A 24186-nucleotide genomic window follows, 5' to 3' on the forward strand; every position below is an offset into this window, starting at 1 on the left:
ACTTACTCGGGAAGTTGATGGACTTTTTATTTGTTAAATAATAATAATAATAATAATAATAATAATAATAATAATAATAATAATAATAATAATATAATAATAATCGTATAATAATTATTATGATTATTATGATTATTATTATGATTATTATTATGATTATTATAATTATTATTATTATTATTATTATTATTATTATCATCAGTACTGACGTCAAAACTTCGTTCTTTTCTTTAGTTTTGTTAAATTACAAATAAGTATAATTCTCTCCCTCTAACATTCGCACATACAATCATTATTTTGTTTTCAGGTGTCGAATCTCATAGGTCGTTGACGCCATGAGAGAGAGAGAGAGAGAGAGAGAGAGAGAGAGAGAGAGAGAGAGAGAGAGAGAGAGAGAGACTACTGCAATCTCTGACAGAAGCAACATTCACACAAAACCAAGGAGACTATACCGGTAAGTTTGGGATAATACCGGTGAGAGAATTTCTATTTGCGAATAAATGTATAGCAGAACAAAAACAATTTTGATAACAGGGATAAATGATGTATAAGTGTAAATGTGTGTACAGCTAATACAATAATAACTAAGTTCTCAATTAGGACGCACAATAAAACAGCAACAGATGACGCTCTCGGGAGAAGTTCGACTGCTAGGCCGATGATAGCATGTCCCATGAGAATTCAGCCGTCACGGCAAATTGTAGTCTCACCAAGAGTGACAGGCAGGAAGTTATGGACGGAATTACGTTAGATTACATCAAATAAGGCTACGTGAATGTGAAGAGAGGAATGTGATGTCAAAACCACGACAGCCATCCGAGTCATGGTCGCTGATTTTTACCAAGAAGCAACAGCGAGATATATACTATATGAGGCAAGAGAAGAGCATGACAGTGTTCCGTCTACGTTAGCATCATGCTCAAAGAATTTTTCTCGCTGCTTGGTGAGGTAATGTTGGTTCGATGTTTATTCTAAGTAAAGTAAGCTAGCATTACTCATTTTAGGTTGTCTAATGTTTTGTCTATCTAAGCGCAATTTCCTTTTTCGTTCATCCGATCAAGCAATGCCCATTGAAGGCCCGCACAGACCACCATCAATGACCTTGCTTGCAGCGATTAACACTGTTCAATAATCATCACATCTCCCGCCCTCCCGCTGCATTTTCAAAAATAAAAAGAGTAAAAAGTTCCTCCTCCCACATAATATCGTTCAGATGACGTATAATTACCATGACTCACATGAGGGCGGGGGAGAGAGAAAACAGCCACATACCTTAGAAAAAAACAACCTTATCCCTCCCTTCCCAGCAAATTCAATGTAAACTGACAGTTTTCTTGAAGGAAAATTGCCACAGTTTAAGTTAACGAGATTTCGTCCAAACAGGTAAGAAATTGATAAAGAAATGGGGAATAAGATAAGAGAAAGAAGTAGAAATATATATAACATAGTTCGCATGATAAGTCACGAAACCGCTAACTCGAGTCACATACATACATAGGTATGGATCCTTCCCGCTCGACTTCGCTGACTTTCATAATGTTTCGTTCAGTTCTAAACTTATTCTTATTTTTGTTTCTCTTACTTCCTGTAAAGGGCGTAACACTTCTGTGATTGTACAGGTTGAATATTGAGCAAAATCTTGCTATTAGACTGGTAATAACAGCAATCAAACCAAATAAGAACAAATGACTGAACAATACAATCAACTCTTTATAAAACTTCATGACTTTTCATCCCGAACTCTGAGCCTGACATAGTCCCAACCGAAGACGGGACCTTTAATTTGCTTCTGCAACTATTGATAAGCTTTGAAAATGTACCAAAAGTGGCTCTATAAATTTGTAAATGAAAAATGTAAATGTATAGCTATACATCGTGCAAAGAGGCGCGACCACACGCTCAATTGACCCAAATTCCACCCACTAAAATACCTTAATTCATGAAATCAATTCACAGCGCAGAACGTAAACACCGCTCTAGAAGGTCATTCACTATTTTCTACCTAACCAACAGACTTCTAAATTTAGACACCGAAGGAACTTTTACAACAGAAAGAGAGTATAGTCCTGTCACAACATTTTTGAGGTGTGGCGTAGAAAGTTACAAATAGAGCGACAGCGCCGGGGGAAAAAAAGGGAGGGACGAATGCGTTAGTCCTATACAGACATTAAGGTCAAACTCACCATCATTTCGAGTCGTCGTTCTTTATCACAGTCCTTGACAAGTCGTAAAATAAAATTTTTAAGATCGGTTAGTGCACTTCTCCACGTACAACCTCTACTGCGGACATCACCACACTGAAAACTTTCTGGTTTCTCTCGCTGCACCCAACAGCCGCGGGGGTGACCAGTTAGTCAAAAATATTCTTTTTCTCGTGTCTATAAACTTTCATAAAAGTACGAAAACAAACTGCAATTTATTTCCCGTGGTTCTTTTTTGTTTCTTTGAGAAAATGGTTACGTCTAAATCACAATACAAAGGCTTCAACTGCTTAAAAACTGGATAAATAATAAACGAACAAAAGTATCGGTGCCACCAAAGCAACGTTGCCAACTAGGAATAACCTTCACGTCGGAAGTTGCATTAAAAAAAATGGCACTGCTTTTCTTTTCGCGTTTATTTCACTTGGTCAGCATTTACGAATTTCATATACCTTGAGAATTTATTGAACAACTACCTACCTCTACTAAGAAAAGAAAAAAAATAGGAGAAATAATAAGGAGGATGGAAAATTAGTAAAATGAATAAAAATAAAACTTAGCTGAATATTCTTCCTTATTCTCGGCCTTTGTCTTGATTTCACTTTTGGCTTTTTGAAAAGTTTGCAGATAGTGTATTCCCTATTTGAACAGAGAGAGAGAGAGAGAGAGAGAGAGAGAGAGAGAGAGAGAGAGAGGTCATCTCCAAAGGTGAGCTTCTGTTGATAGGCTCAATTTCTGTTCGTTCTCTAGTCTGAGAGAGAAAAATAAGTACTTATTCAAAACTTCCATACAAAAGTTATATGAAAAAAAAACTGTCTTCTCTATAATATATAAAGAGAAAAAAATACTAGTTATACACTGACTGAATTCTCTATGAAATACAAGAAAAAATACTCGGCTTCAACATCTTTCTCCGGGTAATTGTGCCGGTCAGGCAAACCGACGATTAACCTACCCGAAGCTTCTATAGCAAGAGGGACAAGTGCGAGCAACAATACCTGAGGTTAGGTGTACCTTGGGTTGCATATTTCACTTAAGAGCTTTTAGAGCGCGAAAAATGACCCGGGTAAAGGTAAGTTTAAACAAACGGTAGGCAGCTATTCGTTAACAACATGTTATAGGATGACGAGAGAGAGAGAGAGAGAGAGAGAGAGAGAGAGAGAGAGAGAGAGAGAGAGAGCTTTAATACCGTGTAATCAATAACAGCTTAGGAATAAAATCTATATGGTTCATGTATATTACATAAAGAAAGAAGTCAAGTCGATTTCAATAAGTGTACTACAGTATATCCATCGCGGCAAGTGACTCGTTGCACCCAACATTTCTATATTCCTGAGGGGTAGAAATGGCGCCTGCTCGTTTCAGATGACAACGTGAACCAAAATAAGTCTTTAAAAAGGAATGAAAAGAGTAAGCAAAAGGGAAAACGGAAAATATATAAACAAAGACGAAAAAGAAATTTCCCAAGTTCAAAAGATTGGTAAAACAAAGAAAGATAAACAAAGATACAAGAAAAAATGAAGAGGAAAAACAAAGAAAATTTGGTAGCAAACACACAGACAAAAAGCTACATAAAAATTAATATGAAATAAAATCTTCAAAGAATAAACAAGAAATGAGCTAAGAATTTTTAAAACTAGGCTAGGCTTCGACCATACCAAAGAAACAAAAGCAAAACAAGAAAACAAGCAAGCAAAAACACAAAAAACTAAATAATTACCAAAAATAAAAAATAAAATCTATACAGAGCAAACAAGAAAGGAACTAAAACTCTTAAAAACTAAACTAAGCTTCAACCGTACGAACGAAACAAGAACATAAAAAAAAAAAAAAAAAAACAAAAAAAAAAAAAAAAAAAAAAAGACAGCAAGCAAAAACCCAATAAATGCAAGCACCCACTCCATCCATCCTTTTTGGAGCGCGCATTACCCACAGAGGGACAGAACACAAGATCACACAAGCCTTTTGCTGAACGAGTTAAGCTATTATTTCCAAGGGAGCTCAGACTATCCAAACCAAGAGTTACCTCAGGTAATAGTCGACAAAAAAGGAGCTTTTTTGAAGGGAGGCATTTTCGTTCTCTGGATCACGTGGCTTCAAACAGCCTGCCTTAAGAGAGAGAGAGAGAGAGAGAGAGAGAGAGAGGAGAGAGAGGGAGAGGGCAGGGGAGGGAGAGAGAAGAGAGAGAGATAGAAGAGAGAAGAGAGGGAGAGGGAGGGAGAGAGCGAGGGAGAGTAAGAGAGAGAGAGAGAGAGATATGGCACGGGGAAAGGGGGAGACGATTGAGAGGGGTAAGCTTAGGTGATCATGTGTTAGTGACTTCACTAAGTTTACTGGTTACTTCTTCGAAGCAATAACATTAATGTTGACTTTTCTTGTTACAAATGGTAAGTATAACAGTAATGCTTATAACAGTAAAGACAATAATAATAATAATAATAATAATAATATATAATAATAATAATAATAATAATTTATAATATTGGAGAAACAGATCCACAGCATATATTTTTACATATTTAATTTTAAAACTTTTAAATTAAATATATGTACAAATACATAACTGTGGATTTGTTCCCCATTTCAAGAGTCATGCTACTACAAGTACTTTTTTATATAATAATAATAATAATAATAATAATAATAATAATAATAATAATAATAATAATAATAATAATAAGATCAGGCCCTAAGAACCAGATATATTCAAAGAACGATAGACGGAAATAACATCTCTCCCATATGTAGGAAGTGCAATAACAAAAAAATGAAACCATAAACCACATAGCAAGCGAATGCCCGGCACTTGCACAGAACCAGTACAAAAAGAGGCATGATTCAGTGGCAAAAGCCCTCCACTGGAGCCTGTGCAAGAAACATCAGCTACCTTGCAGTAATAAGTGGTACGAGCACCAACCAGAGAGTGATAGAAAACGATCAGGCAAAGATCCTCTGGACTATGGTATCAGAACGGATAGGGTGATACGTGCAAATAGACCAGACGTGACGTTGATTGACAAAGTCAAGAAGAAAGTATCACTCATTGATGTCGCAATACCATGGGACACCAGAGTTGAAGAGAAAGAGAGGGAAAAAATGGATAAGTATCAAGATCTGAAAATAGAAATAAGAAGGATATGGATATGCCAGTGGAAATCGTACCCATAATCATAGGAGCACTAGGCACGATCCCAAGATCTGAGAAGGAATCTAGAAAAACTAGACGCTGAAGTAGCTCCAGGACTCATGCAGAAGAGTGTGATCCTAGAAACGGCACACATAGTAAAAAAAGTGATGGACTCCTAAGGAGGCAGATGCAACCCGGAAACCCACACTATAAATAACCACCCAGTCGATTGGAGGACTGTGATAGAGCAAATAAAAAAAATAGTATAATAATAACGTAACTGTACCCATTACTAGCACTACCAATATTATTACCACTTTGAACTAAAAATATAAAACCCAATAAAACAGTTCAATTCACTATCCTGAGCCCAACCCTAACCACCCTCCCCCCCCCCTCCCCCCCCCCCAAAAAAAAAAAAAAAAAAAAAAAACAAAAAAAAAAAAAAAAAAAAAAAAATTCCATCGCTTGCGTATGACACAAAGAGAAAAAGTTACAATATACGAATGACAAATTGCCTTACGATGCCTGAAATCCCTGTCACCTCTTCTCCCTACAATAAACATCAATAAAATGAGAGAGAGAGAGAGAGAGAGAGAGAGAGAGAGAGAGAGAGAGAGAGAGAGAGAGAGGGGGAAACACAGAAGCATGTCTCACTGTAATGGATTAGACACAACTATTCAGAGAGAGAGAGAGAGAGAGAGAGAGAGAATTCCCCACATCATTCGCTCGTTTCCAAACTCGAATGGTAATGCTGGGAATGAACGAGAGAACAGAGAATAAATCTCTGCGGTTATTCGGACGCCGAGAGATTTCGCAAATAAACCGCGGTGACAAATATATTTCCGCAATCTATACAATTGCAGCTTCAACACTGCCATCCAGCAATTGGGAAACTGTGAACGGACCGGTTGGCTTTGTATGTTGCATAGGTAGATGACCTTGCACATAGATATATATATATATATATATATATATATATATATATATATATATATATACACATACATTATATATATATATATATATATATATATATATATATAGTATATATATATATATATATATATATATTACATACATACATATATACACACACACATATATATATATATTTATTTATCTATCTATATATATATATATATATATTATATATATATAATATTATATATATATATATATAATATATATATAGCTTCCTTGACAATGTCTGAGTAAAGACGAAAGCGCTTTGATTTCTGACCATCATTTCCTGCCTGGTGGGATTCGCTTATTTATGAAGTCACGTGCATCTACTGTGATTTTTTTAAGATATATATATATATATATATATATATATATATATATATATATATATATATATATACACACAAATATATAATGTTAATGTGGTAAGCATCTTGCTGTAAGTTAATATTTTCTTCTGTCTGAGGATTGAGTTCATAAATTTATGTTAACATTCCTTATCAAATACCCAAATGGGTAGAAAAATTGGTCGAAAACTGTCCCCATCATTTACAGATCATTCTGATATAAATAATTTATATTTAATTCATAAATGTTTGGTCTAGAGATCTGGCACTGGAAGTTTTAGATCACACATCTCTGGTACACCACGCTTCATCATCATCTAGTCAGTTAACCTTCACTATTTTAGTAATCACAATTCATTTTTTTTGGTCTCAAGAATAACTCTGTCCAAAAAAAAAAAACCACTCAAGGAAATCAAAGCGCTCTCAAAACAAATAACAGGTTCCTACATCGCGACATCTTCGCACAAAACACTATAATCTGCTGCTGCTATGAACAGTATGTTATCTTCTAGTACCCGGCTTAATTAATACTACTCATTCTGCTAAGAGTTTTGTTTTGGTTACAACTGAAATGTGGGATACTTCGCCTGCAGCAGTTATGGAATCTTCTGAATGTTCAAGCGAGGATTAAATTCGCTGCTCTTCATCCCTGCTTTCTACTGACGTCCCATGAATTTAGATGTATCGATCATGTTCTCTATTCAGTCATATTTATTTATCCATCACCTTTTCCGAAACATTCACCCCCCCGCCCCCCGCCTCTCTCTCTCTCTCTCTCTCTCTCTCTCTCTCTCTCTCTAACAGAAACATTCAAAATACCGAAAGGCATGACAAAAGTAGAGAGTAACCTATTTACGTTAAACGAAAACCAGATCAGAAATAATGGATGGAAACTAGAGCTGAAGAGATACAACACATCCCATTGAGGGAACGTCTTTACATACAAGATATGTGATATGAATTAAACTGCTACCAGAAGTTGTAAACAGCAGCAGTGTGGAAGAGTTTAAAAGAAAGCTAGACAAAATCATTAGGACACTGTGAATGAAACGGTAAAACCTGCTCCTAGAGATAAGTGAGTACACGATGTCTCCTCTTAGGATGGACTAACAAGTCTTTGAGACATCCTAATCCTTGTAACTCTGTCTCTCTCTCTCTGTCTCTCTTTCTCTGCAGGGTGCTTTCCCTTTAGAGCTCTCTTGGGTTAAAAGTCCACAGACTATCCATACGGGTGTTCAGCTGACGATTCAAAGAAAGAAAGAAAGAAGAGGACCACAGGGTTAGTTTATTCCGCCATGAAATACGTGCACTGAGGTAACTTGCGTCTTCGGAATGACGTAACACCAATCGTAACCTGGGGTGAGGTAATCCATTTCGCAAATGTCACATTAGTCAAATAGCGTATGACCCGAACAAGGGTCAGAGTGATTTGCTACGGCGCTAGTTACACTAATTAACGATACTCGCTACGCGTAGCTGATGAAATATTAATAATAATAATGAAGGAAATACTGAACACTGAGGTGTGTCGATGACAATTCTACACTGGGTACCAGATAAGGGGAAAGTGATCTCACGGTGAAATGAATTATCTTGCTGGATAAATGTTGAGACAATTTTTTTCCATGACGTAGTATAATTATTTTGGCATGAGAACTGAAACGGTCTCATCTCATTCTCGTTACAACACTATTTATCTAACATCAGTATACTGCTATTTCTATTACTGCTTTATTCTGCTGCTACTTCCACTATAATTACTATTATTTTTTTTCAATTCGTCACAAATTTACATTCCTCTGCAGTTAAACCAAAAGTAAAATTGATCCAATTAAGACCATATAAAAAAAACGAACACTTGTATCAAGTTCCCAATGACCAGAGAGAGAGAGAGAGAGAGAGAGAGAGAGAGAGAGAGAGAGATAATTCGCTTTTTATTTCAAACTTGGAATAAACGCCTTTCTAGTTTAAATACGGGCTTACCCATGATGTACAAAGTACTCGAGAGAGAGAGAGAGAGAGAGAGAGAGAGAGAGAGAGAGAGAGGATAAAACCTTTTTTAATTAGTTTTAAATATGGACTGACCCATGGTGTGCAAAGTACTGACTAAGAGAGAGAGAGAGAGAGAGAGAGAGAGAGAGAGAGAGAGAGAGAGAGAAGTAGTCTTTGGTGAAAACAACGGAACCGACGAGGTGAAAGTTTAACCTGGCGTCGCAGTGCAAAACTAACCCTTACCAACCATGTTACCACGGGTAACGTTTTCCTGGGTGCCGATATCATTCCAGTTTACATTTGCTTTTGTCTCCTGATGGGCGCGTTTACTTCACGGAGCTAAAGAGACGTGCCTTACTGTGAAGAGAGAGAGAGAGAGAGAGAGAGAGAGAGAAAGAGAGAGAGAGGAAACTAAAAGGACGTGTCTTATTGTAGGAGAGAGAGAGCGAGTTACAAGGAGTTACACGGTTTAGGATGTCTCAAAGACTTATTAGTCCACCCGAGGAGACGTCGTGTAGAGAGAGAGAGAGAGAGAGAGAGAGAGAGAGAGAGAGAGAGAGAGAGAGAGAGAGTAGCCAAAACTTTAAGGACGTGTTTTACTGTAATGGATTAGATATATATATATATATATATATATGTATATATATATATATATATATATATATATATATATAGAGAGATAGAGAGAGAGAGAGAGAGAGAGAGAGAGAGAGAGAGAGAGAGCTCTCAAATGTGTCTGATTCACAACCCGTCGTACTATCAAAAGGATCAAAAGATTAATTGACAACGGAACAAATACAGTTAATGCACTGATTTAGTTATCAAAATGAGTCATCTAAGTACACTATAGTTTCACTTGACAACTATATCACTAAAGAAAAGAATAAGCGAATTAAATACTAAAGAATAAAACCTGACTTAGATTCTTTAAGGAAACGAGACAACCTGAGAATAAAAGCGTCCTTAGCCTGAAGAAGCATAAAAGAAGAAAAATTCAAGTTAATAAAAATATTCCTACCGGAGATAAATTGAAGAAATGGGAAAAAAAAAAGCCACTTGAAAGTGTTTGAAAAAACTTCGTATTCGCGACGTTTGAAAGCGAAGAAGAAAGTCAAAATGAAAATTAAATATTATATGAACCAGACTGAAGAAAAAGAGCTGAACAAGGGAAATACAGCTTATCAACTGTCTCAATTGCATGACTGTTTTTGAGGTAGATTTCTGAAAGAAATAGTACTAAAAAAAAAAAATATTTGTATGACGACTCCAGTACGCTTTCACATTTTTGAACACGGATACCGCAGTGTTCAGATGAGCAGAAGTAGAGCAATCAGAAGCTAATATTCTTCGTGCGATGCCGCGATACGAAAATAAGACAGCCAATAAAACATACATCTTTACCACCACGATGCCAAGATACGAAAAAGGACATTAATAAAAACATAAACTTTCCTCACCAGACCAAAAGTAAGTCAGCTGGAGGAATTAAAAATGAAATTCTGGTGTACTCGAAGATTTCCAAAATGATTTCCACCTCAATGACCGAAGCTTCAAGTCATGGCAGTGTCTGTGTGAGAATTTTCCGAAGTTTCAGAAAGTGATTTGGTGTTAAAACAAGGACGACTCGAGGCATAAACCCTATTCTTAACATAGATTAAACAGGCCTCTCTCTCTCTCTCTCTCTCTCTCTCTCTCTCTCTCTCTCTCTCTCTGTCTAAACAGCAGAAAACACAATACCCTTCTCAATTCTGGTCATCAACTGTGGCATGACCTCCCATTTACTGTGACCAGCTGTTATTACTGATAGGTGCCATCTTCGGACTATAGTAGATTCACGTCAACCGTGCATCTGATGTCTAGGCCAGTCCCTTACGACGCTCCTGATTGGCTGTTGATAAGCCAATCACAGGGCTGGAAACTCTCAGTCTCTCGAGAGAGTTCACATGGGTAGGATCTATTTTCCACCTCTCCTGAGGGATACGTCTTTCAGGAGAGGGGGAACATACATCCTGCCTATGTGACCTCTCGAGAGAGACTGAGGGTTTCCAGCCCTTTGATTGGCTTATCAACAGCCAATCAAGAGCGTCGTCAGGGACTGGCCTAGACGTCAAATGCACGGTTGATGTGAATCTACTATAGCACATACATAGAGCCACAAAACTACGTGATATCTTAAAAAAGCCATATGATAACTTAGTCTCCATAGAACTTAGGACTTATTACAGATCTTATTCATCCGGCAGAAAAAGGCCTCTAAAAGAACTTACTGATATCCAAAGCCACAAATCTATAAATGTTAAAGATCTCACTGTGTTATTAGAGCCTGAATGTAGATCTGGCGTATACCTGTATAAGTATGATATATTCTACAGATCTTAGAGACTACAAGCAACTTCTCTGCATAATCACTAATGTTGAAACCTCGCAATCATCCCCCAGTAGATCTTATACATACGGATATTGCAAGAATTCTCATCAAATCGGTGAATAACCTCACACTACGAATTAATTTGAAACTCACTGAATGGTGAAAAATTGATTTTAAAAATAATAAAAATACATCATAACTTTTTATTCAACTAAAAAAAAAAGAGAAACATTAAAGAAAGTCAACGTTCTCAGTGTGACGCAGAAAAAAAGTAGAAACCGGTCTGCGATGGAGTGGAATACAATATTCACTATTTTCACCTTCGAAGTAAATCGTCAACTTTTATACTCATGACTTTGAATCTGGAAAGGAGAAATTCTCTCTCTCTCTCTCTCTCTCTCTCTCTCTCTCTCTCTCTCTCTCTCTCTCTCTGTTCGTTTGTTAGACTGTTTCTTCTGTTCACTGTCGAGTTTCACGTGTATTGTTTATAATTTCTCTCTCTCTCTCTCTCCTCTCTCTCCTCTCTCTCTCTCTCTGCTCGTTTCTTAAGCTGTCCCTACTGTTTATTGTTGGATCTCCTGTGTATTGTTTATAATTCTCTCTCTCTTCTCTCTTCTCTCTCTCTCTCTCTCTCTCTCTCTGTGTGTGTGTGTGTGTGTTCGTTTGTTAGGTTGTCTGTGTTGTTTATTGTTGGATTTCCTGTGTATTGTTTATAATTCTGTGTGGGTGTGTGTGTGTGTTCTTACAGGGCTGTGCATGTGCTATTACTGCATCTCTCTCTCTCTCTCTCTCTCTCTCTCTCTTCTCTCTGCGCTTTTTCTCTGATAAAGACAGAGAAACTTACGAACCGCTTTCCCAACCTTCTCCAGAGGTCACGAACAGACGAAGAAGATACGTGAACTCAAAAGCCCTACATGAGCAAAGGTGTTCCGGGAAGGAAAAGAAAACTCTCTCTCTCTCTCTCTCTCTCTCTCTCTCTCTCTCTCTCTCTCTCTCTCTCTCTCTTACACAAATCTGAAGTCTCCAACACATGAACTTTTAAAATTTGGTATTGCGTCTGAACACATGGTCAAATCTCTCTCTCTCTCCTCTCTCTCTCTCTCTCTCTCTCTCTCTCTCTCTCTCTCTCTCTCTCCAGAATTCAAGTATGTTTTTCACAAGTTACTATGGTAAAAGAAATGGAGTAAGAACACAAAATAAATGAAGATGACAGAAAAACATAAAAAAAAAAGCCAAGAAACATTTCAATAAGAAAAACAATTATAATTACTGGAAAAAAAATGAGTTACAACTAAAGACAGAAGAGCAAATTAAAACAAAGCCTAATAAATAGTTCCTAAAGGACAGCACAGCAGCAGTCTCTGGTTGGAGAATAAAAACATAAATAAACAAAGTAGAGAAAACAGGAAATACGTGTATAACGGTGATATATTAAGAACTGAATCAATCCTTTTGGTTCTCAAAGGTTTGACGTCCTGCTAAGTGAATTATCAATATGTCTTTTACACAACCTGTAATAATAATAATAATAATAATAATAATAACAATAATAATAATAATAATAATATAATAATAATAATAATAATAACAAAAGTGTTACTGACTGAACGATATTCAATCGAGTTGGCTGTAAGATTTTTATAGACAGAAATGTCTCCCTCATTATATATATATATCTATATAATATATATATATATACTATATATATATATATATATATATATATATATATTTTTTATTTATATATATAGATTATATAATTATATATATATATAATATATATATATATATAATTTATATTTAATATTAGTATATATAATATATATATATATATATATATATATATAATATATAATAGTGTGAGTGTGTTTGTGTGTACGCGTGCGCGGGTGCGGCAAGCAAGCAAGCAACAAAACTCATCTGCTTACACCAAGGTCAACAACTTCCTCAGGCCACATTCTTCATGGGAAAAGAGTTTACTCGATAACTTACTTCCCGACGCCCCACACGCTGCACCCTTCTTCGGAGGCTTTTAAACACGTGCACCACAACGCCCAAGGGCCTTATGAACCCTTATGACATCTGCGATTACTTAGTGGTCACCCAACTAAATAATGGTTTTAGACCTAACGTAGCTTTAAGCTTTCGAGAAAGGATAAATTCCATGTGTGGCCAGTCTACATCTTTCCTCCAAGAAGTGCAGTCTAAGCAAGCATTTCCGTACCTCTTCCGGTATAATCCTTCTTGTGTTTACACCCCAACCCGCCCCACCCCCCACCCACCACCTAACTAAGTAAGCAGCTCAACGTGCGCAAAGAAACCCCTTTCGTGCTGAAAGACTTGGTCTAGAGCGCGGGAGTTCTGTTTAACAAATCTCGGATTGCTACTAACTCGAGAGGAAAACGCAGCGAGCGGCGTTGAAGACTCCTTTTAAGGGAACGAACACGAAAAGTTTAATAACGCCTCTAATAATGACGTTCCATTCGCTATTCAATAAGAAACTTGTCTTTACCAACGGCAGAATTTAAACCGCGTGATTCAATTGCATCAGCAACGCTTCGCAACTGTGCAAGTTGGCTCTCGTGATGGGTGGCGGCTTTGGTTGACAACAAATCAGTTGCGTCCCTATAAAAGCCAATGATTCACAAAAATATACCTGAAAATTAAATATCATTGGATGGTTTCAATCGTATTCTTTTGGTCTACCTCGCGGGAAGTATATCCACCGATTGATTGAACCGGTTTCGCAATCTGGCGTTACACAATAGGGGATACGATCTAATTTTAAGAGCCTCATTTGACGTCAACGAATCCACAGACTTCCCTAAGACGCTGAACACACACGTGGCAACAGCAGTCACGATTGTTTTTTACTTGGCAGCAACCCTGAAAACATGTCGTTACTCTCACTCTATGTTGGTCTACAGCCCTTTTTGCTTCACTTGCTTATCCCAGGAGCACTCAGCTTCTCTGTAGACAAATATGCTCTATGCCTATACTCTGTTTTTTTTTTCATCTGTCCATCCGCCTGTGGTGTTTTTGTATGGTAACACTGCGTCCCGGGCTTTAGATAGTTGCATTCAGCTTACATTCAACGATTATAATATCATATTTTGAATATTAACGGTGTAATTCGCATACAGTAAATTATTAAAACACTTTTCAGTTGCAAATGTGCACCCAGATATCCTTTTATTTACCTAAAACTTACAAATAGCGTAACTATTTAAAGCCCGGGACGCAGTGTTACCATACAAAAACACCACAGGCGGATGGACAGATGAAAAAAACAGAGTATAGACCTACGCTACATTTCATTATTACGCCTAGACCTATGCTACATTTTGCTGTTAAGCCTAAACCTATGCTCCATGCTACATTTTACTGTTATGTCTGGGCCTATGCAGCATCTTAATGGTATGCTTAGATCTATGCTACTACATACCAGCGGCAAACTGTACAATTACATCTACAATTACGCAAGAAATCATAGCAACCTTTGAAATAAATAACCCCTGGCAAGCTAAAGCGAGTGAAAGAACGCTGAACAAATTATACCCGGAAATACCACATCACAGAATCTATATTTATATAAGCAGCAGAAGAATGCCAGCAGAGCCGATTTAAACCCTAACGTCCGATAATAATAATAATAAATCAACGATTATTCCGTGTTCGTTATACAATTATCCTTTATTCGTTAAGGGTGTTACAAACAAGATGTCTGTGTTCTTTAGTTACCGACTGAAATACACATGACCGAGCTCGCAAACACTCGAGCGCAACTGAGCACGCTGCTAGATTAAACACACAAACACTGACACGTAAACACGATAGGAGCTCAGATTCTCTCTCTCTCTCTCTCTCTCTCTCTCTCTCTCTCCAGACAAGTTAGTGATGATTTAGCTCAATTTTACACTGAAGAGATTCGACATTCGTCAGTGAGTAAATCAAGCATATTCAAGGTTTCACTTCAATGGCTTCCGAAGTACCATTATTATTAATAAGAAGAGAAAAGACACCAGAAAACATTTTTTTACAGTATTATGAACTAAGCCTTGTTCTCTCTCTCCCTCTAGAGAGAGAGAGAGAGAGAGAGAGAGAGAGAGAGAGTACATAACTATTAGTTATTAATAACGAGGCTTACAAGGACCTCATATTCCGCTGAGAGCGCCCATCTGAAAGGCTTCCTGTGTTTTTCGTAACCTTGGGAATTACTACTGAAGATTCTATTCTACTCTCGACTTCTCGTTGATGAGCGGATGATTTTAATCTTGCGATTAAATTTGGGAAAGACGCTTTGTTATTTCTGTTACCTCTTCAGTAACAACACGCAATAAACAATATCAATTAGAAAGCGGTCTATTTCGAGCACTACCAGCTAACTCAGGAGTTATAACGGTGTGTGTGTGTGTGTGTGTGTGTTTATTCATCCTTTAATCGGAGAACCACAACAGAAAAGTACTTGAAAATTTATGACTGAAAATGCGAGGAAGAGTTTACGATTTAAATGAAGACCTTCGCGTTGTACAGACTCTTCGGTGTAGTACAGGAAGCTCCTCTCAAGTCTACGCACACTGGCGTCGCCCACACGAGGTGAGGAAAACGTACAGTATGAAATCATTCCATCCTGTCGAACTTTCTACGCTGTAAAGACAATCATTCTACGTAGCCACTCTTGAATGTATAAAACGTAGGCCTAGTCAATCACTGCTTTTAACTTCTACATACCAATGGTATTAGTACTAGTCTGAATCTTTGCAGGCTGACATAACCACACGTTTACCATCAAAACAGGTTCTGCTTATAGCGAAAGCTGTTTATACTGTTAAAAAGTGACGCCGAGGTGATGTTTCTCGATCACATGGTCGAGGTGCACCTGCCCACAGACGTCTTCGCGGGAAAGAAAAAAAGAAAGAAGAAAGAGCTTTTGGCTTCAGACCAAGTGGTGGCGATGGGGATTGACTTGAGCTGACGCGTTTTCTAGACACGTGTAGGAGGAGGAGAGGAGGAGGAGGTGGTGGTGTCTTGACAGGAAAAAGCAGCGACATTTCGACTTTTGGTCATTCCTTGCTTGCTCTGAAGAGCCAGCCATTCTTCTTTCTTGAGCATGAGTTGCCACGGCAGTTTTTTTTTTTTTTTTTTTATGAGCGGTGGGAATTTTGTCATGATTCTTTCACCGAGCTGCTTTTTTTTTTTTTTTTTTTTTTTTTCAACCAACTGATTTCATAAACGTCACTCCCTCTGGTCAGGTTTCATGAGATTTCATCTCCCTCTTTTGATTGGACACTAGAAAAACCAGTGATATGTTAAAGTTAATAAAATCCAGATGGAGTTACGTGGCTTCTGCCAACCGCCATGACATACTGTTTTCACATTTGAAAATTTTATCGTTGGAATTGATGTCTAACCAGATACTGGACAAAGGAAAAATTAGGTAAAACAGTGAGAAAGAATTGGACCTTAGCGAAGCCAAGAAAATGTAACTAGAAGCCCTAAAATAACTAGAAACTGCAGAAAAAAAAATGTAAAAATTTAAAGCACACAATGACCAAGTTCTGCCCCTAGTGGGATCCCACAGATGGACGCGCCTTGAGGATCGAACACCCTTAATTGGTACAGAAGGGCGTTTCCATCGTCTTGTCCTATGTAGGATGGAATTCCAAGGATTTCGTGTTACATATACTTTTTACATTACTGCAGGAATGAGGTAATACTTATGAATGTACGGGATCCTGCATATGTTTCGTCTTAATATATTGAGTGTATGTAATATAATAATAACTAATAATAATAATAATAATAATAATGCGCAACTGGAATACAATACTTTACAAGCTCTGGAATAACTAGCAGAGGTTAATATCAGGAGAGGGATCTTCCAGGGTACTCACTGTCCCCACTACTCTTCGTAGTAGCCATGATTCCCATGACAAAAGTACTGCAGAAGATGGATGCTGGGTACCAACAAGAAAAGAGGCAACAGAATTAACCATCTGATGTTTTCACGGACGACATCAAACTGTATGGTAAGAGCATCAAGGAAATAGATACCCACCTAATCCAGACTGTAAGGATTGTATCTGGGGACATCAGGATGGATTTGTTTTGGTTTTGAATAGAAATGTGGCTTAGTCAACATACAAAAGGGCAAAGTACAAGGACAGAAGGGAATAAAGCTACCAGATAATTGGGAACAACATCACACACATATGAGACTGGATACAAATACTTTGGACTAATGGAAGGAGGGGATATAAAACACAAGATATGATTGGACACGATCAGGAAAGAATATGGCAGCGAGACTCAGGCGATACTCAAGTCAAAACTCAACGCCGGAAATATGATAAAAGCCATAAACACATGGGCAGTGCCGGTAATCAGATACAGCGCAGGAATAGTGGAATGGACGAAGGCAGAACTTCGCAGCATAGACCAGAAAAACGAGGAAACATATGACAATACACAAAGCACTAAACCCAAAGAGCAAAATACGGACAGAACTATACATAACACAAAAGGAAGGAGGAGGGAGGGGGGGACTACTAAGATAGAGGACTGCGTAACATCTAGAACAGAGCAACTGGGGCAAATATCCTGAAAACCCAGTGAAGACGAGTGGCTAAAGAGTGCATGGGTGAAAAGGATTGATAAAAGTAGACGAAGAACCACAAATATACGGAGACAGGAGAATAACAAGCAGAACAGAGGGAATAGCACAACAAACCAATGCATGCACGGACAATACATGAGACAGACTAAAGAACTAGCCAGCGATGACACGTGGCAATGGCTACTGAGAGGAGAGCTCAAGAAGGAAACTGAAGGAATGATAACAGCGGCACAAGATCAGGCCCTAAGAACCAGATATGTTCAAAGAACGATAGATGGAAAAACCAATACTCTCTCCCCATTCATGTAGGAAGTACAATACGAAAAATGAAACTATAAACCACAAAGCAAGCGTATACCCGACACTTGCACAGAACCAGTACAAAAAGAGGCATGATTCAGTAGCAAAAGCCCTCCACTGGAGCCTGTGCCAGAACACCAGCTACCTTGCAGTAATGAGTGGTACGAGCACCAACCTGAAGGAGTGATAGAAAACGATCAAGCAAAGATCCACTGGGACTATGGTACATAACAGATAGGGTGATACGTGCAAATAGACCAGACGTGACGTTGATTGACAAAATCAAGAAGAAAGTATCACTCATTGATGTCGCAATACCATGGGACACCAGAGTAGAAGAGAAAGAAAATGGAAAAAATGGATAAGTATCAAGACCTGAAAATAGAAATAAGAAGGATATGGGATATGCCAGTAGAAATTGTACCCATAATCATAGGAACACTAGGCACGATCCCAAGTTCCCTGAAAAGAAATCTGGAAAAAATTAGAGGCTGAAGTAGCTCCAGGACTCATGCAGAAGAGCCCTGTAAGGGTGTGACCTAGAAACGGCGCACATAGTAAGAAAAGTGATGGACTCCTCCGGACGGCAGGATGCAACCACGAACCCCACACTATAAATACCACCACCCAGTCGAATTGAGGACTGTGACAGACCAAAAAAAAAAAAATAATAATAATAATAATAATACAGATTTACGCTGGATTTCCCTAAATACACTAGACTATTCAAACTTGCTTATCTGTAAGCAAATAAAATAAGCGTCAATTTTTTTTTATTATATTTTCTATTACCGCAACGTTATCCATTCGTTACCCATTACCGCCGTGGAATCAATATACAAAATTAATGTTTATGTAAATAACTATATAGCCTACCTTGTACTTACATACATAAACACGACATATTTTCAAAGCTTTAAATGTTGGAAACATTATTTTGACAAGTCAGTAAAAGTACGTATTTATATTCATAATGAAGCTTGACTTTAATGAACCTGAGTAACAATTATGAAAGAATTTTAATTAAGGGAATGATAAGGAAATAAGTACACTTTAGGTACATACACATACACAAACAGTAAGTATACATACATTTCCACAAATTTTTAAGTATACATACCTTTGCACAAACATACATTGCACATAAGTATATACACATTTCCACATGCGTTAAGAATACATACAATTAATCAAACAGTAACTACACATACATTTACACGAACATTCAGTATACATACATCTATACAAGCAGTAACTACATATACATTTACACAAACATGAAGTATACACACATTTACACAAACAGGAAGTATACACACACATACATAACGTACACGCAGCACACCATATCCACAGATATACATACATACATTCCTAAATACATACATAACCATACACAAACAGTAAGTAGACATATACACTAACACACTCATGAAGTATAAATACATTCCCACAAACATTAAGTATACAGACATTTCCACAAACATTACGTATAAATACAGTATACATGCATTGACATAACGTACAGGCAGTACACCATGTGCGCAGATATACATACATACATGAACAGTCTCAAGCAATTTAGCAATTACCAAGCGTCGCATCGGTTACTCATCCCAAAATTAACGTCAATTAAAAACATTCAAGCTACAATTGAAAGGAAAGGAACTACCTTCGAGAAGAGTACGAAGTGGGCGTGGCCTCCTAAGCACGCGAATACGCCCCCCTAAAATTAGAACAGTGTTCTATATTAAGGGCTTTGAAGACTCGGCATTTATAAGGCTCGTTAGATTTTTCACGGCTGAGCGAAGTGTGTTGATACGAAACGCTGTTTTTTCGAGGAAAATTTTTTTTTCTAAAATAATAATAAAAATAAGGGAAATACAACTAGTTATACTCAATAATAATTCAATAAAACTGAACGTACACTACAACAACTACATAAATAAGAGCGAAAGATGTATTCCTCTTTATATGCAGTAAATAAAATACGTTTTATTCATTAGAAGAACAACACCAACATTAAAGGATTGATAATTCACTAGATAAAAAGATAAATGAAAACTCACATGATACAAGGGATGATAAAAACAAGTAAAAATTACACCGAAGATTGTTCGGCGCAATCGAGCTTTCTGCACATCGTATAATCAGGGCCACCGAAAATAAATCTTTCTGTGGTCTCGGTAGAATGCTGTATGAACCACGGCCCGGTGGTGGCCTGGCCTGTATCGTTGCCAAACGCACGATTAAATCTAACTTTAACCTTAAATAAAATAAAAGCTACTAGGCTAGAGGGCTGCAATTTGGTATGTTTGATGATTGGAGGGTGGATGACCAACATACCAATTTGCAGCCCTCTAGACTCAGTAGTTTTTAAGATCTGAGGGCGGACGGAAAAAGCTCGGACGGAAAGACAAGCCGGCACAAAAGCTTTCTTTTCAGAGCTAAAAATGTATTTATAGCCATGAACTACGTAATGTGTTCCGACGACATTTAATAAGTCGAATTAAAGCGACACTGTAACTCAGGCGTGTGGAATTTATTAAACACCTTGTGCTCAGTGAGCCTTGAGGAAGGGCCGTTACATAGGCTATGCATCTGTCAGTAGCAGTAGTAATATCAGTAGTAGTAGACGGGATTTACCTTTATTACGGCACTGTAACTCGAATCATTCTCTCGCTGTGTGGCTTTTAACATTTCGTAACGTAGCGGCTTTTTGCTCACTGAGGACGTCATGAATACAAAATAAATAAATAAATATAAAACCTCTGCTACTCCTAAGTCGAAAATGATAAACAAAATCTCTGACTGAAAGGTAAAAATAATTATACACCTGTGATGCAGGAAGTGACATTTGTGATTTTCCAAGTCTGTACACATATAGGTACTATACTGGTACACATGTAGGTATAATCTTAGTACACATGTAGTATAGTACTGGTACTCATGTAGGTATTACACTGGTAAACTCTGTATGTATAATCTTGGTACACATGTAGGCATAGTACTGGTACTCATGTAGGTATGACACTAGTGAACATGTATGTATAATCTTGGTACACATGTAGGTATAATACTGGTGCACATAAATGTATAATACAAGTACACATATATGTATAATCTTGCTACACATGTATGTATAGTACTGGTACACATGTAGGTATAACACTGGGTCAGAAGTCTGAACACTTGTAAGTATAAAACTGGTATACAAGTTTGTATAAAGTCTGTACACAGTGGGTGTAATACTGGTAATCTATTTAGACACGAAAATATAAGAACGGCTGATATTGGTTTAATATGTACAAATGATAAATATCTCTTATTCAGCTGTATTCCACCTAAGAAAGATGGAATAATTTAAATGGTTAGAAAATGTTCAACAGTTTCGTCCACCAATGAAAACTCCAACAAGAAGTCCACTGGCAGAGGAATCAGTTGAGACTTTTGCAACCATTTTTACATATTACATTTTCTTGTGTGGAATAAATGAAATAACAGCAAGTTTGTAATATGTTCACCCTAAACAAATACAAACTTTTACATACATAACCCCAATTCACGATAAACGTCACTTTTTGGAATAAGTTCTTCCCCATTCATAACTTCAAAAAGGTCAATGAAAGACATGAAAATCTTGAACTTCGTTTTTTCATACTGACCTCTTATAAGAAGTGATAAATAACCAGAAATCGATGACAAAGGCAAAAGTCGAGCTCGTCTTGTAAAATGATCTGCATGATTACGAAAACACAGGACACGAACTCTCTCTCTCTCTCTCTCTCTCTCTCTCCTCTAATTTCTACCTGTTGATGGGTAGGTATTATCTGACACACTAGTTTCAAATGTGGACACATACACATACAACAGGACAAATATATACATTATACAATATATATATATATATAATATACATATAAGATATATATTATATTATATATAGGTAGATAGATAGATAGATAGATAGATAGGACAGATAGATATATAGATAGATAGATAGGACAGATAGATAGCCGATTAGTCTCAAGTTCAAAGTTGACGGCGGTTATCATATGTCTAATCAAGTGGCCCAGTTCGAATCCTGGCTTGGGCAAGATGCATTATTTTTCAGTTATAACTCCATCCGGATGTTAAGTTATTCGCAAGGTATAATGAATAGCAAATTCGATATTAATGTTCTATATATGAAGATGAAAGCATGCTCATTATATGATAATGAACAGTATAGCAATTAAAATACCAATAATTCCTCGTCACTGAGAAAGCAGCAACGACATTAAAGAATAATTCAAAATTACTTTTACATTCTGCATTATCATATTATTAGTTTTTTGGTGGGGGGGGAGGGGGGGTGGTGTCGGGGCATATACTGAAAGCAAATTATGGACAGCGTGAAATTCACTTTTAAGAAAACATTCTCCACAAAACTTATTCGACCTGTTTCGTCGATTTCAGCCTTTTTTTTTTTTTTTTTTTTTTTTTTTTTTTTTTTTTTGTTTTTTTTTTTTTTTTTTTTTTTTTTCTTTAAGAATCCTTCATTTTGATTTTGCACACGCCCGCACAATTAAAAAATATATAAAAACTAACGAATATCATATTATTAATGTCATTTTTGGTCCCAACGGCGTCAAGCTTTTCCCTTTCCAAGAAAGCAAAAACTAGACCTAAAGTTTTTACTATCTTTTCACAAGCTAATGTTGGTTGCTTACAGTATTTTTCAAAATCTTGCCACCAAAGAGTGCATACCACCTAAAAAGTTCTAGCAATCTTAGTCCTGATAGGTATTATTACAATGTACGTTACTCCCTGAACAATGTTTAACTACTTAAAAACATTAACTGGGTAATATCCACAATTTTGACAATCCGAAATATTTCCGGATCATAGCCTGAAGCTATTTATTTGTCCCTGGTCACAATTCGGTATCCTGAAATGTTTCCTGATCTATCATTGCAGGTTCTACGGAAAAGTTTTGGAGATTTCACGAACTGCGTCCTTCAAATTGCGAGGAACATTGGCTCAATCACGCTCAAGTTTTTTATATACTTATTCTGTAGCTAGACCAGGTTACCTACGAAAATCTTAAGTAGTTGATCCTTAAACTATGTTCAAACTTCTGTGATTCCCTAAAAGTCCGAACAGAAATTTCTGGGGCAGAAAAAGCTAATTGTAACGGCTACATAAAATCTCCCTCATACAGTGAAGTAACTAACTTTTTTTCCATTAAAGAAGGAGGCACCATACAGACTTTCCCTTCCAGCTTTCCAGGAAGTAAGACGTTTCCCTGAAATTACGAGTAACATTGGCTCAGTTGCCGCTCAAGTTTTCTCCAGACTAATCTGTACCAAGAGCAGGTCACCTGTGAACATCATTCTAAAGGAGTTGGTCCTGACATTGCTTCGGTTTTACTGTAATTCCCTAAATATCCGAACAAAAATCTACAGACAAAAATACCCACAATAAAGGCTACACAAAATCTCCCTGATAATATGATCTTACTAACTTTTCCTCCCTAAAAGATGGACGCAACATAGGGACTTTCCCTGCCAGTCTTCCAGGAAGTGATATTTGCGATGAGATTCCTAGCTCCAGGTCCTGGAATCATGTGCCGAAAGACTTCCTGGCCTTTCCTTGGCGGTCACACATCCAAGGGCTGACCAGACGCAAAACTGCCTTAATCAGCCAACCAAAAGACCAGTGGTTTAGAGAACACAACGTGACCTCGTTGTGATTATGGGAAGCGGGTTCGATACCATCAACCGGACATCAGAATTGCTTCATAGTTCTCGAACTATAGTAGATGCACATAAACCGTGCATCTGATGTCTAGGCTAGCCCCTTACGATGCTCCTGATTGGCTGTTGATAAGCCAATCACAGGGCCGGAAGCTCCCAGTCTCTCTCGAGAGTTCATATAGGTAGGATGTGTTCCACCTCTCCTGAGGGATACTTTTGAAAGACATTCCTCAGGAGAGGTGGAACATACATCCTGCCTATGTGAACTCGAGAGAGAGACTGAGATTTTCCAACCCTGTGATTGGCTTATCAACAGCCAATCAGGAGCGTCCTAAGGAATTAGCCTAGACATCAGATGTGCGGTTGATGTGAATCTACTGTAGGATCTAAGGCTTTCTAGTGACAAGCACATCCAACAAGTGTGCAGAATTCGAGTAGTTAAGAGGGCATTGTGGCAATTACAATTGCATAAGCATCTGGTAAAAGAGGACCAGTAAACTCTATATAGACGTAGGAGGTAAGTTAATAGAT

The 24186-nt window shown here is 37.4% G+C and overlaps 1 protein-coding gene across 5 annotated transcripts in view; it reads right to left on the reverse strand.

Annotated features, from left to right (window-relative positions):
- Window positions 1-24186, reverse strand: part of LOC135209997 (eukaryotic translation initiation factor 4E-binding protein Mextli-like) — a 122640-nt gene that overhangs the window by 61341 nt on the left and 37113 nt on the right. The window contains exon 1 of one of the 5 annotated variants that reach the window (XM_064242735.1): window positions 2184-2317. The exons of the other annotated variants lie outside the window; for them this stretch is intronic. Coding sequence (XP_064098805.1) covers window positions 2184-2189 — 6 coding nt within the window. The 5' untranslated portion in view covers window positions 2190-2317. Of the gene's footprint in view, window positions 1-2183; window positions 2318-24186 lie in introns of those variants that run through there. 5 annotated transcript variants of the gene reach the window in all.

Source organism: Macrobrachium nipponense, chromosome 39 (assembly GCF_015104395.2).
Source record: "Macrobrachium nipponense isolate FS-2020 chromosome 39, ASM1510439v2, whole genome shotgun sequence".
NCBI classification, from domain to species: domain Eukaryota; kingdom Metazoa; phylum Arthropoda; class Malacostraca; order Decapoda; family Palaemonidae; genus Macrobrachium; species Macrobrachium nipponense.